The following is an 18,006-nucleotide window of genomic DNA, read 5'->3' on the forward strand; positions in this document are numbered from 1 at the left end:
AAACAGGTCTCTGGACGTTGTTCCTGGAATCCCCCCTTCCCCTGCTTCTCTGACACAGAGAGAGTGCTGAGCCTATAGAAAATCTCTATGAAGGCCTAACTGCTCGCATACCTGTGGGAATTCTGTATGCAGCTATGTCTTGTCTTTTTCTTTTCTTTTCAGACAGAAAAGGGGAGTGCTCTTCATGAAGCGGCTTTGTTTGGGAAGGTGGATGTGGTCCGAGTTCTGTTAGAAACAGGTACTTATCAGGGTTCTCCTGGAGCCTGCCCTGCCAGGTACTGTGGCTATTTCAGGGTTAGAGGAAGAACATGGCGGCTTTCTTCACAGATGATCCTCCTCTCTTCCAAATTGCAGAGAGGTATTCATACCATGTAGAACTGGGCTCTGATGTTTAGATAAGATTGATATAAATATTCAGGTGAGCTGTAGAAACTACCAAGAGGAAAAGGAAGATCTCTGCTTTTGGCAAGATGGAGGGACTGGCCCCTCTGTGTGGTCTCTTGGTCGTTTACATTGTGCCCCTCGGCCAGGCAGATTTGAGTCCCTTCTTAGAGTAAATTCTCCTGGCTGCTCCTTGTCTGAGTAGCTGTTGTTCATTGGCTACAGAGGTTTATTTTTTAAAAGGAACATCTTAGAGGGAATATTTTGAAAGAAAAGCAAAGGTAGGCTTACTTATCTTCTGTGTGTATTCCGACTGAAATGAAACAAGTTGAAATTGAGGTCAGATTTTTGAGAATTGGAAGATAAGAGTACAAATAATTACTCTATACAGCTGATATAAATTGTGTTCTGTAGTGCAGCGTGTTTAATTCACTCTGTTAAAAAAAGAACATGGTGGGCTGTCATGCTGTTACCCTGTTTTCACTATGTTAAATTTTCATGTTATTTAATTTTGGCATGCAGTGTAGTGATAGAATAAATGACCAGAGACAACCCATACACTGGCCTTATCTGTAATCAGGTATTGGAAAGTTCATCAACTGCATTAGAGTGGCAGAAACTAATTGCTGCATTAAAATTAATTCTTTAGTGTGACACATAATTTTGGAACTAAAATAATAACAGAGCTGTTTCAAACACACAGTTCAGTAGGTTTGCTTAAATGGCTTAGGAGTGTGGCCAGCATTGAGGGCAATCTGAAAGAAACAAGTGTCCGGAGTATCTGGAGGCACAGTATTTAGATGCTTGAAATAATTGTACTTTTTCAAATTTGTTAACATTGAATATTCTAAGAGTGTTCTTACATTACACTATGTATTATTATCACTTATTAAATTTTAAAGTTGAATTATACAGAATATACAAATCACCTTGCCATTACACTTTAGGATTTCAGATTATAAGTTAGAAATATTTTTCACTTTGATAGTGCACTATTTGTATAGTTTACTAGCTACTACCCAGAAGGGACTCTGAGGTCCTGAACGGCAGTCTTTATAACTGTGTCAGAGAACTCTAAGAGTTGATTCATTATCAAGAACGTTCCATGTTTTTAGCAATGTTAGGCCCCTGTCCTCTCCCTTGTTAAAATCTTATGTGTGAAACTTAGTTTCTAAACCACGTTCAATGCTTGGCCTATATGCGTATGAAATTAGAACAGTTACGTATTGGCAGTGTCATCTGAGGCCACTCAGTGGTACATCTAGTTCTTCTTTTTCCTTCAGGAATTGATGCCAACATAAAGGACAGTTTAGGTAGAACTGTCTTAGACATTCTGAAAGAGCATCCGTCTCAGAAGTCTCTCCAGATCGCCACGCTCTTGCAAGGTAAACGAGGCTGAGCGGTGGGTGGATGACTTGGCCTTACAGCCACGAGTAAGCTGAAGCTGTCTCCATGGTTATTTTAATTTTATTATATTCAAGTTAGTGTTTAATTTGGAATTAGCTCATTACTTGCTTATTTTTGCTAGCATATTTTAAGCTAAATAATAATTCATTTAAATGTTTTAATTCTGTCTTTACTTAGGACTGAAAAAGTTATGTATTTACTACTTGATATAAAAGTGTTTAAAAAAATTCATGCAGTAAATGTGGATAGTGATAGCTTGAGGTTAATAGGGTATACGAATTGGTAATGACCAAACATTATCTTTACTTAGAATACTACCTTAAGATTTTTTTCAGAGATTTTCTATAATAGTGTCTGATATCTGTGACTATGAAGTAGCCAAGTATCATTCACCTTGCACATGAGGGACCCTGGAGCTCTGATAGACTTCTTTGCTTACGCTCAGAATTCTACCCTGTGCTATGTAGCGGAGAGAGTACATGGATGCTGAACAATGTGTAGTTGGCTGGAAGAATGTCAGTTGTTTCTTATGCACGTAGATTGGTCACAAGTGCAAGAGTGGAGAGAGGCAAGACAGTTTCCTTCATTACCAGTTGGGAAACTGAAGAACAGCATTGTTTTGTAAGAAAGTACATGAATTAAAACCAGATGGGGCTATGGGAATGTAGATACAGCCATTAATGAAAGCCAAAATGGGTATATAGAGTAAATGGTCATTATGTTCTTTTCTCAGCTGATTTCTAAAACCTTTCTAGGGAGTTTAGGCCCTTATCATTTTGTTGTCGATAAAGAAGTCAATTGCAAGTCAGAACACCTATAGATACATCAGAGAATCTAAGCATGATTTTTATATTGATTCTAATTAAATCAAGTTGAATGAAAGCTAAAAAGAAAAATGACATCCTTTGTTTTTATCTATCTTCTACCCTCAAGGCACTTGTATGTCAGATTAGACTTTTGCCTTCAACTGAACTTTAAAAAACCTTGACGTTTGTGGATATTATATCTTTTGGAGAAAGCAAAATAAAATTTTCCTACTAAAAGGGGGCAAGATATAATTTTAGAATTTTCAAATGTGTTACACTGGTTCAATGTGATAAAAATATTCTGTAGGAGCAAACTGCCTGCTTCCTTAAAGGCCAAGGTTGATTAAGTGTGTCAGTTTGCATTGGGGCATATTAGGACACCTTTGAATATTTCCTATCATTGGAAAATACCTTCTATTCTTTCCTTTCTTGGATGTTGTTGGTATTGAAATAAAGCCAATTGATCATTGGCTTTACCAATTGTAAATTTCAATTTTTACTTACAAATTACAAGTTTATATAAGAATCGCTATTAAATTTACAGTTAGTAACTGCATGGTCCAGAAATTTTCAGGATACAATTCTGCAGGTTGCTTTCTTTCCCTAGTAGAATTTATCTTGTAGAATTGTCCTTTGATGTAAAATATTTTAATGGTGTGGGGACACAACTGGCTGGCATAAAACACAAATTTTCCCAAGTGGATTCTTCTGAAGCAGATTCTTTCTGCATAAGGAATACAAGCAAAGGATCCCAGTGGGGGTTCTGATTTCAGCTGTCAGAAGAAGGGAATAAACCAGCCCTACATAGGCTGAATACTTTTGGTGTATAGCAGACAGGTTTTCTTTAGGTCACACGTATTTTACAAGTACTGTTTCCATCAAAACAAATTTAGCTGTCAGGATTTTAAAAAATTCCAGAATTGCAGCTGAATCTTCAGAATTTTGGCATCCATGAAAATACGTTCTTCCATCTTTTGTAAGTGCTGAACTTTTAGATGGATCCCGGCTGCTCTGAATTACACATGTCCTGCGCATGCCCTGTGCTTCTTTGACTTCTGGGCTGAATATCCTTTGGCATTTATCCCTGTATTCAGTGTAATTTCCCTTATGATTGAGATAAAAGTGACATGTTTTCACGTCCCTTGTCTATCTGGCTCTACCACATATTAGAAGAACAAGTTAATAGCTCCTCTTTTAAGTTGTCATCTTTAAAATTGAGGTAGAGCTGGGTGGGGTGGTGCATGCCTGTAATCTCAGAACTCATGAAGCTAAGCCAGAAGGTTCACAAGTTCGAGGTTAGCCTGGGCTGCATATTAAGTCCCTGTCTCAAATCTTAAATACAACAGCCATCCCCCTCCAGACCTTACAAACTGAGCTAGCAATAGTGTAAGGCTTAAACAGGTTAACATATCAAGTATGTAGAACTAGGCTGCTATTATAATGTCTTTATTTAAAAAGAGGACAAGCAAAAGATACATTGGAATGCAACATTATTTTAAGAGTAGCAGGAATGAACATTTTTTCTGTATATAAATTAAATTTAGCATGAATGTTATGACTCTCTTTCAAGCCCACAACACCACCATTTCATTCACTTCTGATACCCAAGTGGTTGGTGGCATTCATCTGAACTGAACGTCTCTGTTTTAGTGACAACATCTATTGAAACATCTTTTGGGAACTTTAAATTGTCAGACAGAAAATATTTAACAGGATCAGGAGGCGCTTACGTCTCCGACAGACATGTTTATCTTTAAGGATACACAATGTTTTTACTTAAATGTTTTACTAAGCTAACAGCTTCTCTTAAATTTCTTTGGGTTTGTTTCCACTCATTCATTTTAAAAACTTGTGGTGGCTGTTGATCTTTAGCCCACATGGCTCCAAGTGCATGACCTTGGAACTCTGTTTCCACAGAATATCTAGAAGGTGTGGGAAGGCCGGAGGTCCTGGAGGAGCATGCTCAGGAAGACACGGCCCAAGAGACACGCCTCCCGTCCCCTGCAGAGTCTCCTTCCCAAAAGACTAAAAGTGCGTATCTTACTGACGCTCGTAGACTGCTCTGGTCAAGTTTGTCATGGTGCATGAGACGGGTGAACACCGGGGGGAATGTCAGATCTAGTCACATGTGGCTTACATGACATAGGGATTACACATGACACAGGGATTACACATGACATAGGGATTACACATGACATGGGGATTACACATGACACGGGGATTACACATGACACGGGGATTACACATGACACGGGGATTACACATGACACGGGGATTACACATGACACAGGGATTACACATGACACAGGGATTACACATGACATAGGGATTACATATGACAGTGCAGAGAGCAATGTAGTTAGCAATCCCTTCTGTAATAAAGGTTATATGGAGTAGAAACGATTATTTTCATAAATGTATTTTCTCTAGCTTTACTGAGGCATATTTGACAAATAATAATTTTATGAGTTTTTGGTGGTGAAAACAGTTTCAGATGTCTTGGGGGATTCAAGGATACAACGCAGTATTCCTGACGAAATTCAGTGCACTGGACAGTGATTTCCCGAGTTTATTCATCTGCTCCCAACTGAGATTGTGAACACCTTAGATAGATACAGTTTCCTCCCCACTACAGCCCCAGTAACCACTACTCCACCATCTGCCATTGTGTGTTACCTTCTTCCATTGCACACGGATGTGAGGTGGTGCCGTATCTGTTTATTTCAGCCTCACGTTGCTCGGCAAAGTGACCTGCAGTTCCAGTAGCGTTTCTCACAAGGAAGGTGCCCTTCTCTTAGGCGTTCATCATGATCTGTCGTCTGTTTCTATTTTCCCCTGTCCATCTCTCCAACAATGGACACTTAATTTTTTCCTCAGATTTTAGCCATCCTGAATAGGGTTTCAGTTAAAAAGGGGATCCATGTGTTTCTCTTAATGATGTTGACTTCATTTACTTGAGGGAAATGTCAGACATAGGATTGCTGGTACCGAAGAACAGCTTGTGTTTTCTGCAGTGGCTCGTACATCCCCACCCCAGCGTGCAGGGTGATCTTTCCCATAGCCTCACCAACAACCACTTCCTCTCATCCTTTCAATAACAGCCAGGAGACATGAGATCTCTTTGTGGTTTTAATCCCTAGTTCCCTGATTGCCGGTGATGTTGAACGTCTTTTCTATGGATCTGTTGGCCAACTGTATTTCCTTTTCTGAGAAATCCAAGTTTAGCTGTTTAGCCCACTTGTCAATTGTTATGTGACAGGTGATACAATTGTCTCTTCCTTCTGATTCTCACCATTCTCATTACCTACATGTTTAATTATTTGTTTAAAGGAGTGAATACTATTTATGTTCATTGAAAATAGTAAATGTTTTCTTCGTTATTTTAAGTTTGTTAATGAATCATTGGATTCTGTCAGTGAAGTAAAATGCTAATAAAAAAATGGAGAAATAAATCCAGATGACCATCAGTGGTCAAGTTCTGGCTTAGCATGTATGAGGCCTTGAGTTCAGTCCCCATTCTGCCTCAAAGGAAAGAAGTCAATTCCTATAATAACTAAAGCTATAGAAACTAGTTATTATTTGCAGCTAAACTTTCAATACTGATTTCCATTTTGATAAAGAATAGTTACAGCCAAAGTTGGAACCTCTTTCATCTGCTAGCATGTTTGTGTTAATTATATTTTATGCTCATATGTTCTATATTAGGTAAATACATGTTATGCATTATGTACATATGTAAACATGCAAATATGCTAATTATGCATAGTACCTTGCTTTGGCCAGATGTTTCTAACCACTTCCTTGCTGTGTCTCCTATCAACATAGTAGACCTGTTTATATTATTTAACATTACACGTTAGTGATAATATCTCTTGCAACATCTGAAAAAAAATTGTTTTCTTGTAGGTGAAACCGTCACTGGGGAATTATCAAAACTCCTGGATGAAATAAAACTCTGCCAAGAAAAGGATTATTCCTTTGAAGATCTGTGCCATACAATTTCAGACCACTACTTAGATAACTTGAGCAAGATTTCAGAGGAAGAACTTGGGAAAAATGGAAGCCAGAGTGTAGTAAGTAAGGGGGGATGAAGACAAGGCGTCTGTCTGTCAGTCCAGTGCACGCCGCAGTGGCATGGGATTTGCTGATTGATTAGGTTATCATATTCAGCCATGAGCAAGTGTCCATCTCCCTGTTAGCCTTGCTCTGCTGTTGAGTGGGTCACCACTCTACAGCATGTGATGGGGCAGAGATGCTGGGGAAGGACGGAGTGGGTAGGCCAGTGTGACCAGTCTGTGATGATGTCACTACTCTCAGACTTCCTGTTGTGATGTGGAAGCTGCAGTTTCTCTGACCATGGCTATTTAATTTAACTGAGTGTAATTATCTCAACTCCTGAAGAAGAAAGTGTTTCTTTTGCCAGTTCCCTGCTGCATTCTCTATAACTCCTCCTTAAGGACAAAGACAGGGCCAAACCACGTGTATAATTCTTCAGTTACTCCAACAATCACGGTGAGACAGCTCAGCTTCCATGTTTCCAAAACATCAGCTGTCCAGGGAGTCTCACTTGTGACCTCAGAATCTAAACTATGAGTTTGATATTCTTGTTCATTGTAGATTTTCAGATCAACAATAGCAAGAAAAATTGTAATTAACCAGCTTGATATGATCTGTAAACCTACTTTTGACCCAGGAAGGAATGATTTATAGTAGGTAGAGGATTTAAGGAAGCATACTGTTTTGATATAAACTAGTCACTGTTAGGATTTGGTTTGTTAGAGAGGTGTTGCACTTTACTCTAGAGTGTACAATACAGTATACTGTGATAAGTATGTCATATTATTTTAAATATTCAAACAACTTCTAAGTATGGGACCTGTCCATTTTGGGAACACACACTTCATTTAGTCCCTCAAAGTGAGACGTGACACCGTTCCTCTGCAAAGCACCTGCTGATCTAGTTCAATGGCTAAACTTACCTCCCAGCCCTACTTTTTTTGGTTGTTGCTCCATTTTTTTTTCTGGGCTGCTGCCACATTATTGCCCTTCCTCCAGTCCATTATGAATAACTTGAATAATTCTATCTTCATTATACCAAAGGCTTATAGGGTTTACAAAATGAAAATCTTCTGTTAATGAGGTACTTATATTAGTCAGCATAAAATTCCCTAAAACTAACTGCAAAGTACAGGTTATTGTAGCTTAGCATCTTCTGGAAAGCCTTAAGAGCTTTAAACATAGTTGTACCGCATATTTAGTAGATGGTGCCTGGATTTTTATATCCACCCCTAAAGCTTTCTATTACTTGGCGCATTGTAGCTCCCTCCTTGTAAACCCACAGGTTCCAGAAAAGCCCTCATATTCTAGAACAGTGATTTCTAAAGATTTTTTTATTGAATATGTTTGCAAACAAACATAAACATCTGTAGTGTGTTGGTATGTAGATACACACACCAATCAACATCGGTCTACCTACACATACATACACACACACTACCCTAGGACCACGTATGTAAACCAACTAGAGATTTGCTTCACAAGAAACTCAGAGTCAGGAGAATAGAGACAAAGTAAAGCAGAAGCCCTGATTGTTTTTCTGTCACTCTGTGTCTGTGTGTGCTGGGCTCTGTATCCTGCTTGGGGAGTGTGGTAGAAGCTTAGATGTCTTAGGGAGTGATGGCGGGCTCTTGGCATACATACGGAAAGGGTGGCTGCTTTGCTTCATTAACTGAAGACTGCGTTGTGGGAGTGGCAGGGAAGGAGAAAATAAGGCTTGTGAGTTGAACCTAAGTTGTTCAAAGTTTAGCCCAGATGTTCCTACACTCTTAGGTCTAGTGACAAATAATATAATAGTATTCCTTGGAACTGCTGTCATATAAAAATTCCAAAGGTTAAATGAGGTAGAATGTCAGAAAGTGTATAGAGGAGCAAGCGATTCCATTTCTTTGTCATAGAATTTTAGGGGAAAGATGAGAAATAAGATTAGAAGGATGAGCGAAGTTAGGTGGTGGGTGATTTGAATATCAGGCTAAAAATTTTGGTGTTTGTTCTTTAGGAAATGAGAAAAAAATAGGATTGTGGGCAGATAAAAGACTTCATTGGAACTGGCCTTTCAGCAGATAAATCTGACAGAAACATCACTGACTGTTTAAAAAGTAATCCATTGACATTGACCTGCTCTATTGCCCACATTTTATTTGTATTCATTCTGTTCTGTCTGATACTTGTTTCCATTTGTTGAAGTGTTTTCCCTCGAGTCTTACTATGAATTGTCCCTCATGATACAAACAGCTTAATAAAATGCTTTCAGGTCACCTACTATAGGCAGCCATTGCCATGTTTAAAACTATAGGTATATAGATTCAGTATGCAGGACTGTGGCTGACTTTCAAGAGTTCAAAACTTCCATCCCCAGGAGCCTTCAATCACTGTTTGTAGACAAGAGTGACACATAAAACAAATATGTTGTTATGAATTGATACTTAATAGGTGCCTGCTATATCTTATGTTATAACTATGTATCTTATGCTATATCTAATGTTTTATGTGATTTAAACCACTACTAAAAAGTCTTAACCGTGGAATTACAAATTTAGGAAATGACTAAGCAGGCATGTGCCATACTGAGGATTTAAACTAAGAACTAGCATTTTAAATTCTCAGCTGCATTCCTTATCATAGGTTACCCTGTGGCCAAAGAAACTTTAAAAAGGGAGAGATCAGGGATGTGCAGGTGTTCACTGAAGGCTTCCTGGGTGTAGGTTAAGACTAAAATGGCTCCTGGAGATGGAAGGGAGATAGAAATGCCTTGCACTTGTCTTGAGATGAATGCATCAGGGAGGTATACAGCCTGAAGAAATAGTGTGTGCAAAAGCAGAGGTCAGAATCCATGTGTAACTTGGAAAGGATGGTTTACCACGGTGGAAATAAAAGACAGATGAATAATGATAAAACCTAATAAATACTATTATTTCTCCCATTTTAGAGACGAGGGAGTAAAAGCTCTGGAAAACTTTGATGCCTTTTTCCCCCAGGTTCACATGGCCTGGCTCAGATCCTGGCTCCGAAGTCAGAGTCATATTCTATATAACTCCCTGTGTCATTAGAGAAAAAAGGCAGATCAGCAGAATAAACTCTAGGGGAGTTCCCTCGAAGGTCATACTTTAGAAGGTCAAAGGTGACCGCTTGTTGGGTATTCTGGGGATAGACTATGATTCTCATTAATGGCTTTGCCTTAGAGTAATGAGGAAAGGCTTTGAAAAAATAAGTACCGATATGTCATAGCCCCTAAGTCAAAATCACTGAGGGATCTGGATGTGATGGTGCATATCTGTTAATGGCAGCATTTAGGATGCTGGAGCAGGAGGATCACAAGTTCAAGCCATGCAGGGATCTATAGCACTTGAGGCCAGCTGGTTACATAGTAAGAGTGTGTTAGAAAGAAAAAAATCTTAGTTGTTCTGAGCAGTTCTTTTTAAGAAGCCCCCTACATTATTTTAACAGGCAGATAGTTGATCTAGTGAAACAAAATCCTGCTGGGGCCTTTATAAGCTAGTTCAGGCCTAACATGAGAGCAGAGCTTAGGTCCTAAGAACACCACACAATGTAACATGTTTTCTACTGAGTTAGAATAAATCTTGTAGCTCTTGTAGTGGTTAACTTACTTCGTCAGTTCTCTAACATGTTTATTTTGGCTTACGTTCTAGAACTAGGGATATCTTGGTTTTGACTTTTAAACAAGTTACTACACACTGTGTAGCTGGAAGACAAACTATTTCTCACAGTTCTGGAGGCTGAATGGAGGCCGCAGGCAAAGCTGGCATCTGCTAAGAGCCTGCCTCCTGGTTTGTGGGGTCCCGTCTTTGTCTTCTCACTGTTTCCCCACATGGCTGAGGACAGAGAGAAAAAACAAGCTCTCAGTTGGCTTTCATGGAGCCATTATTGCACCACTAATGGCTATGTGCTCATCTCCTGGATATCTCCCAGAATCCCTTGCTTTACTCTTACTGGGGGTTGCTACATCACTATGTGTATCTGGAAGGGACAGAGACTTTCTGTCTACCTGGAGGGTTTTTAGTTCATCATGAGAGAAAATTCAAACTATACTCTGACAACAGTCCAAACTTATAATTATGGTTGTACAGTATCGCAGCTTTAAATATAGGAAAACATTTTTGTTATTTATATTTCTAGTGATATGATGAACAACCAGCTTGAATGCAATTTAGTTTTAGATGCTCCAAACTATCTGACTTGTTCATTTTAGTACTATGCATAATTTCAAAATTAATTAGGAAATTACAAAATAAAAGGAAAATATGTTCTGTAACTTCATATCATTCATAAATGTATTTTACTTCTTAGTGATGTAGCTTGAACTCGACTGTTTCAGCTGTTTTCCTTAGTTCAATGCAACTTTTATTTCCTATTTTCTTCCAATAGAGGGCACTCTGATCCAGGAATCTGACACAAAATCAGCTATCTTATATAAGAACTTTTGGTTCTTTTGATCAGAGATGATTGCTTTTATTCAAATAATTTTACTATTATAAATGAATTAAAAATTAATTCCTTATTATTATTATTAACCTAGAGGTTTTATATTTAATTTAAAGACCAGCTCAAGTTAAAATTATGTTTTACCTTGCCTGCATTTTAATTCAAAAGTTAATCTGTTCTGAATACTCTTAAAATATGCATATGAGACCATTTTCCAAGTTGAATCAGAACATTATATAATCTAAGATAGAAATTTTGAAGAAATATTTTCATATTCTTTATGATTCATGAAGTTTGTTTTCCAAAGAATATAAAATGATCTAAAATTTCTCTGTTGTCTTCATTTATTTTCTCAAGTCTTATTTATTTTCTCCATTTATATAAACAACATGCATAGTTCTTAAATTTGAACATGCCAGGTTATAGGAATTCTGATGTAATTTGAAGATTATAGCAAATTGAATCAGGAAATCATTTCTCTTCAATTTAACTAGAAAAAGCATTGTTGGCTCATTAGCCTATGTTTACAAGAAATAGAGAAGACAGTTGAGGGGAGAACCGGTTTATTCTTTTTTTCCTTCGAGGGAAACTCTGGACTCAGCAGCATCCAGTGTTCTCTGTTTGGGGTGTACCAGTGTGGTCTGTGTCCTATTACTCAGCAGGACCTGTTATCTTTATTATTTGACTTACTTTTTACACTGCAAAAATTGTCATTTACATACTAGATTCTGAAGTGTGAGCTATTTTATTATATTTTCTAAAAGCCAAATGCTGCTCCTGGGGATATAGCTCAGTTGGTAAAGGGCTTGTGGCCTGAACCCTTACCAGCTTGTGGGTCAGTCCCCTGAACCCTTGTGAGGAAAACAAGAATCTAGGCATGGCGGTATACTTACAATCCCTGTGCTAGGGAGGCAGACAGAGGGTCCTAGATCACTGTTCATCTAGGTTAGCCACTTAGAAAGCCCCAGGTCCCTGTGAGAGACTCTTTTTTTTTTTTTTTTTTCAGAGGAGGGACAACTCCTGAGGAATGACCCTGCAGCTTGGCCTCTGACCTCCACATGAGTGGGCACACACACCTGTACACACACACACACACACACACACACACACACACACACACACACACACCTGTACACACACACACACACACACACACACACACACACACAAGCACATGCAGTGTATATTCTGTTTCTGGAATAAAGCTTACTGTTAAACATGTTGTGACATGTTTTAGGAGAGAGAGGCCTTGGTGGCTGTCAGGGGACTTTGTATTCTAAGTTTCTGAAATTTAATTAGAGGGCTCTTCTTGCAGGGCTGAAAAGAATTCTTTCACATGTATTATTTTTTGATAGTGATATTAAATCTTAAGTAGTGGAAACACAGATAGTGATCAGGAGAAAGTTCTCACTACAATTTAGATCTTTATGCTTGAAAAGATTTGAGAAGTAGGACTCAGAATTGCTGTATATTCATCCAGGTTTGGATTTTCCTAGTAGATTTTCTAGGAATTAAAATGCATAGAAGCTAGATTCTGTTGTCCTGTATTAATAGCCCCCAATGGTATCATCAAGCACATATATATATGAAATATATAATGCTTGCCAAGAAAAATCCATCATCAGAATGATAAATTTCTGACCCCACTTTTAGCTTAGTAAGAACTTTTAAAGTCTGTAGTATTTTGAGGAAGATACTTGAGAAAAGGGGGCTCAACAACAATAACCAGTCTCCTGAGCTGCTATGCTACCCCATGGTTTGTGCCTTTCACAAGGTCTGCTGTTCTTGCTCTCGTGTTAGATACATTGGCATATGGCTTCTAATGGAGTCTGTGATGAGAGGGTCCACATTTGGTTTATCTCTAATTAATCCTGCCTAGCACAGCGTCTAATGAAGACACCCTGGAAAACATGGCAAGCAGAAGAGCTGATGTTAGTTAGTTTTCCATCAGTGGAGAACGTCTTTAATTATTTGGGGCACAGGATCCTAGCCAACTTTCTTATGGAGGAACTCTTCAAATCACACAGGGTATGGGGTTGTGAACTGTACGGCCTTGGCTTTATGAGCCAGTTGTGCTGGTTTATGGGAGCAGGGGATGACTTGAAATTCCCAAAAGAGAATTTATTTATCAGAAAATATTGTCATTACCTTCTCTTAGCCGTGTAAGAGTGGCTTTACTGTCTTTTGTGTTGTTAAAGGTATCCCATACTCATCTTTACGTTTTGTAGACTTTGACCAATTTGGTTCAGACTTTTGAATAGTTCTTTCATGTATTTGTGGAAGGATTTCTCTATTGATATATCAAATGTTCTGTTCTTGGGCCATCTTACTCAGTATTTTACCATGGAAAACATATAAGTCATAAGCAGGTTTGTTATACCTTTATATAGGTTCTAAGGTTTTGTTAGAACCTATAGATAGGTTCTAAGCTATCTTAGAAATAGCAAATGTGACAAATAATTTAACGTACATGAAACTGAATACACTAAAATTCTTAGCTGAAAACGAAGGTGTAGAATTCAGTGAGAGTTAATATAAGCCCATACCTCAGTTCCAGAAGTGTCAATAGTATAAACAGAAGATGAGGGAGTGGAGTTGGCATTTTCTTTGGGCCATCAACCAGCTCTCAAATAAAGACATGGAAACTTATTTTTAATTATGAATGCTCAGCCTTAGCTTAGGCTTGTCCCACTTTTATCTTAATTTAACCTGTTTCTCTTCATCTACGTTTTGCCTTGGGGCTTTTTACCTTTCTTTCATTCTGTATGTCCTACTTTCCTGCTTCCTCTGTGTCTGGCTGGTGGCCCCTGGCATCTCCTTTCCTTCCTTCTTTCCTCAGCCTAAATTCCTCCTCCTACTTCTGCCTGTACCTCCTCCCTCGCTATTGGCCCTTCAGCTTTTTATTAGACCAATCAGGTGACTTAGGCAGGCAAGGTAAAACAGCAACACATCTTCGCATAGTTAAACAAATATTCTGCAACAAGGGAGGTTGAATTTGGGTGAGAACTTCATGCAAAAAGTTTTGGGCAATGTATTACAAGCTATGGTTAACCATTAGATGACCCCATCTTTTCCTAGTATATTCAAAGTTGTCATTATTCTTGTCACCGTCTGGCCTCAGACTTTCTTCACCTGTTACTTCAGGTATTGTAAAAGCTTCTCATCCTGCCTACTTACTTTAGTCTTTCTCCATTGTCTCCCACTTCTCCTGAGTGCTGATGCCCACTGATCATGATATCCCTAGAGTGAAATTTTAGTCAAGCGTTCTCCTCAAACTGTCTAGTCAAGCAAACTCTTCAAAACCCACCACTGATCCTTAGTGCACTAATACTACCCTTGAGCTGAAGCATTGAAGGCCTGGCAGTTTTAGCCTCTGCATACATTTCCACCTTATCTGCTAGGAATCTCTTCTAGAAGCACAATGTTTCATTCAGTAAGAGTCAGCCCTCTGAATCCTGCTTGCCTTTACCGCTGTCTGTGTTCACAGTGCTTTATCTAATTATTTTTCAGACCATCCTCACTTACTGAAACTATTCTTCATAATATCTTTTGTGATCCTTCTATATTTAGTTCTGACACTTGGATCAAATGTTATGTTTTATTTATTCATTTGTTATATGAATTCTATAATCTTTATATTACTAGTAAACGAGTCTTCTGTTTTGGCTTTGTTTAATAAGGTGCTTGAACACTGGGAAATTAATAATCTGTATGTGTGCTTCATAAAATATTTGTTGGATTGAACATGTTATAGGCATGAAGAAGTATGTTTGATATCTGATTTTGGTATAAACTTATGATTAGAATCTAATTTGCTGTTTTTCCTAATAATGAATGGCTCACAAGTTTGTTTTGAAGGTAAAATGAAATACTCAGTTAAATTATATCATTGACTTCTTCACAGGATAAAATCATCAATATATTAAGTCATATTTTATGTAATTACATATAACTTAATGAAACCTTATCTTATAAATACTTTATTTAACTCTCTATAACTTATGTAAATTACTGTAAGCATATAAAATGTTCTATTGTTTATGTTGTTAATTTCAAATCCCCCCCCCCCAAATTTCAAATTCCCTAGTACATTATGAGTTATTTCCTATCATTTTGTGCTATTTTTTAAAGCATTTTTTAGTTAATCAGCATCCTGTCTCCCCCCCTAATTTGAATGATTTTCACATTATGATGTACTTCATTATATTATTGTGTGTATGTTTTTTTCTCATTCTGTAACCTACGCTAGCCCCAAACTCACAGCAATGCTCCTACCCACCCTCCCAAGAGCCAGGGCTACCAGAATGAGGCACCATGCCCAGTATTGCCTGTTTAAAACATATCTGATACTAAGCTCTTTCTAAATATTAAGAACACTCTATTAAGGTAATCAAAGGCAGCAAAATACCTTAGATTTTTGTATTTTAAATTTTATGAGGTTTTTGAAGTTAATTCGTATAATTTGCCACCAATATTTATTTATGGTTTCCTTTTTTTTCTAATCCATGACTTGATTTTAAGCTGCTTTGTAGAATAATTCAGCTATTATGATGGTCCTGAAAAATTAATACCTTCTACTCTTGGTATGATTGTAATGTTTTCTTCAAAGTTCAGTAATATAATGAGCCTTCTTCTAACTTCACCTTTTAGAAAATGCCTATGGTAATTTTGGACCATTTTAAGCTACTTTTCACAGTTACTTGGTTTCTCTGCTGTAACATATCCTATTTGTAATTCTGTTTCAAGGTGCACATCTGGGGATTCTTAGTGCAGTTGGGAATGAAAGCCTCAGACAGCTTGTCATTGTGAAATGATCTCATTTCACTGCCTGATGTGGAAGGGAATCCTCATTGAGCCCAAGCTTAAGCATGTGGCACTGGGATGATCATTTACCGCTCTGTCCAGGGAAATGTTTTTCACCTTGAAGAGTAAATTAATTTCAATAGAATAGTAGACTGACAACCCAGAAAAATTGATGAAATTGCTCATGCTTCTAACACGTTTTATCTTAAGACCATTTAATCCATGAGTAAAGAATATTGGAATTCACAGAGCAAATCACAGCTGAAGACTTGGGACTGACTCTGAACAGAATTCAAGTCAGTAATGGTAAATGAAATAATTGAACCATGTGGTGTGGTTCAATTTCAGGCTGAGATTTTTAACAGTTAACTGTTGTCTCCACTGGCTTTTCTGGATTTCTCATTTCTGCCACCTGTATTTTTAAAAAAGTTTTGATTGTCTACACCAGTGGTTCTCAACCTTCCCAATGCTGTGACCCTTTAAATTTAGTTTCTCATGCTGTGGTGACCCCAACCATGAAATTATTTTCATTGTTACTTCGTAATTGTAATTTTGCTACTATTATGAATTGTAATACAAATAGCTGTGTTTTCCAATGGTCTTAAGCGACCCCTGTGAGAGGGAGTTCCGACCCACAGGTTGAAAACCACTGGTCTACACTTTCCCAACAGTTTTATTTAGTTGCTGGCTTCCAGTTCATACTGCCAACTAATTAATAATGAGAACCGGATTCTTGACTTAGTCAGAAGATGAAGAAAATGAAGGTGGTAAGAAAGGAAAGGCTCTAAAATGAGCAAAGAGAGTGTACCAGAGAGAAGCATGTCTCAGTGAGGCAGTGCTTCCTGCCTTCAGAGTAGTTGTATCAGGCTGTACCCGCTCCTATAGTCTACACTGTTGTTGAACTCGGGCATTTCAGCTTGGACGAACATGCTCCCTTGGCCTTGATTCAGGATGCTCAGGTGTATGGAGCCGATGCTACTCTGCTGTCTCTACTAACGTGCACGCTGCCATCATCACGATCCTCCCAAGGCGCCAGTAATTACTCCAGTCTCCCCCCAAATCTGCATTTATGACTGGGCATCGCATTCAAAACACAGAAACAAGAACTTGAATTCAAACAGGCTTGTGCTTGAATCTTAATTCTTTAGATAAAGATTTTCCTCATCTTCAGATTTTTTTTTTAAATCTGAAAATAGCTATCATAACAACAACAATTTGCAGGTTTGTTCTGAAAATAAAGCTAAATAATTAAGAGTACCTCACTGTGGTTCCCACCACCGAGAGACAAATGATAACTGATTGTTATATTTTTATCCATTTGGTCATTTATGTGCATTTCTCGACGTGTCATCCAAATGCTCCCCCACATTCTACCCGCGTTTCCCATCTGTCTTAGCGTCTCATTGTTTCCTATTAAACTACGTTTTCCCCCCTTGTTATCTGCTCCTGTCTCACTCTGGAATACTGTTCTTACAAACTTGTTTGCACTTCAGCCTTCTGATTTATTGTCTGGGGGTGGATTATCTTTAATAAATCCCTTAGGTTGTGCATACCGCAGTAGAATATTTTCAAATGTTAACCTCCTGGATCATCAGGTGTGGGGACTCACTCTCCTCTCCCCTGCAGACTTCTCCGGTTTTAATGATATGGCATATTTAGTTACTTTTGGAATTCTATCGCTCTCTCATTCACCCCCCACACCCCACCCCGGTCTCCTTTCTCCTTCCCTGTTCCATCTACTTTCAAATAAAACTCTATAAAATTATGTAGGGGATCCACAAACAACACTGTAATTTTAAAAAATCTTTTCCAAGTGTCTGTCGCCATTCTATCATTTGGTAAGTTTTTTTGTAAATGTTTTTTAAATTAATGAATAATTTGATCATCTACTCTTAACTTTCAATATTTCTGTCTTTCTTCTCAGTCATTGTTCTGTTTGGTAAGAGCTGTTCTGTCCTCTCCCAGTTACAGTATTTAGGGCGCTGAGCAACGTAAAGGCAGCATAATGTTTTAATACTATGCATTGACTCAGGCTTCACTCTCAGCCTTAGCATGATCTTCAAATGTTTGCACTGGCTCCTTCGCATATTTTCTGGAAGATAAGCAGAGG

General features: G+C 38.1%; 1 protein-coding gene across 18 annotated transcripts in view; it reads left to right on the forward strand.

The window, feature by feature from the left end:
* Anks1b (ankyrin repeat and sterile alpha motif domain containing 1B) overlaps positions 1–18,006 on the forward strand; it is a 1,022,809-nt gene that overhangs the window by 187,691 nt on the left and 817,112 nt on the right. For all 18 annotated transcript variants that reach the window (XM_036169508.1, XM_036169510.1, XM_036169509.1 and 15 more), the window contains exons 5-8: positions 163–238; positions 1,665–1,766; positions 4,512–4,625; positions 6,501–6,667. In XM_036169508.1, the coding sequence (XP_036025401.1) occupies positions 163–238; positions 1,665–1,766; positions 4,512–4,625; positions 6,501–6,667 (459 nt within the window). The remainder of the gene's footprint in view (positions 1–162; positions 239–1,664; positions 1,767–4,511; positions 4,626–6,500; positions 6,668–18,006) is intronic.

This window comes from Onychomys torridus, chromosome 20, assembly GCF_903995425.1.
Source record: "Onychomys torridus chromosome 20, mOncTor1.1, whole genome shotgun sequence".
NCBI classification, from domain to species: Eukaryota; Metazoa; Chordata; class Mammalia; order Rodentia; family Cricetidae; genus Onychomys; species Onychomys torridus.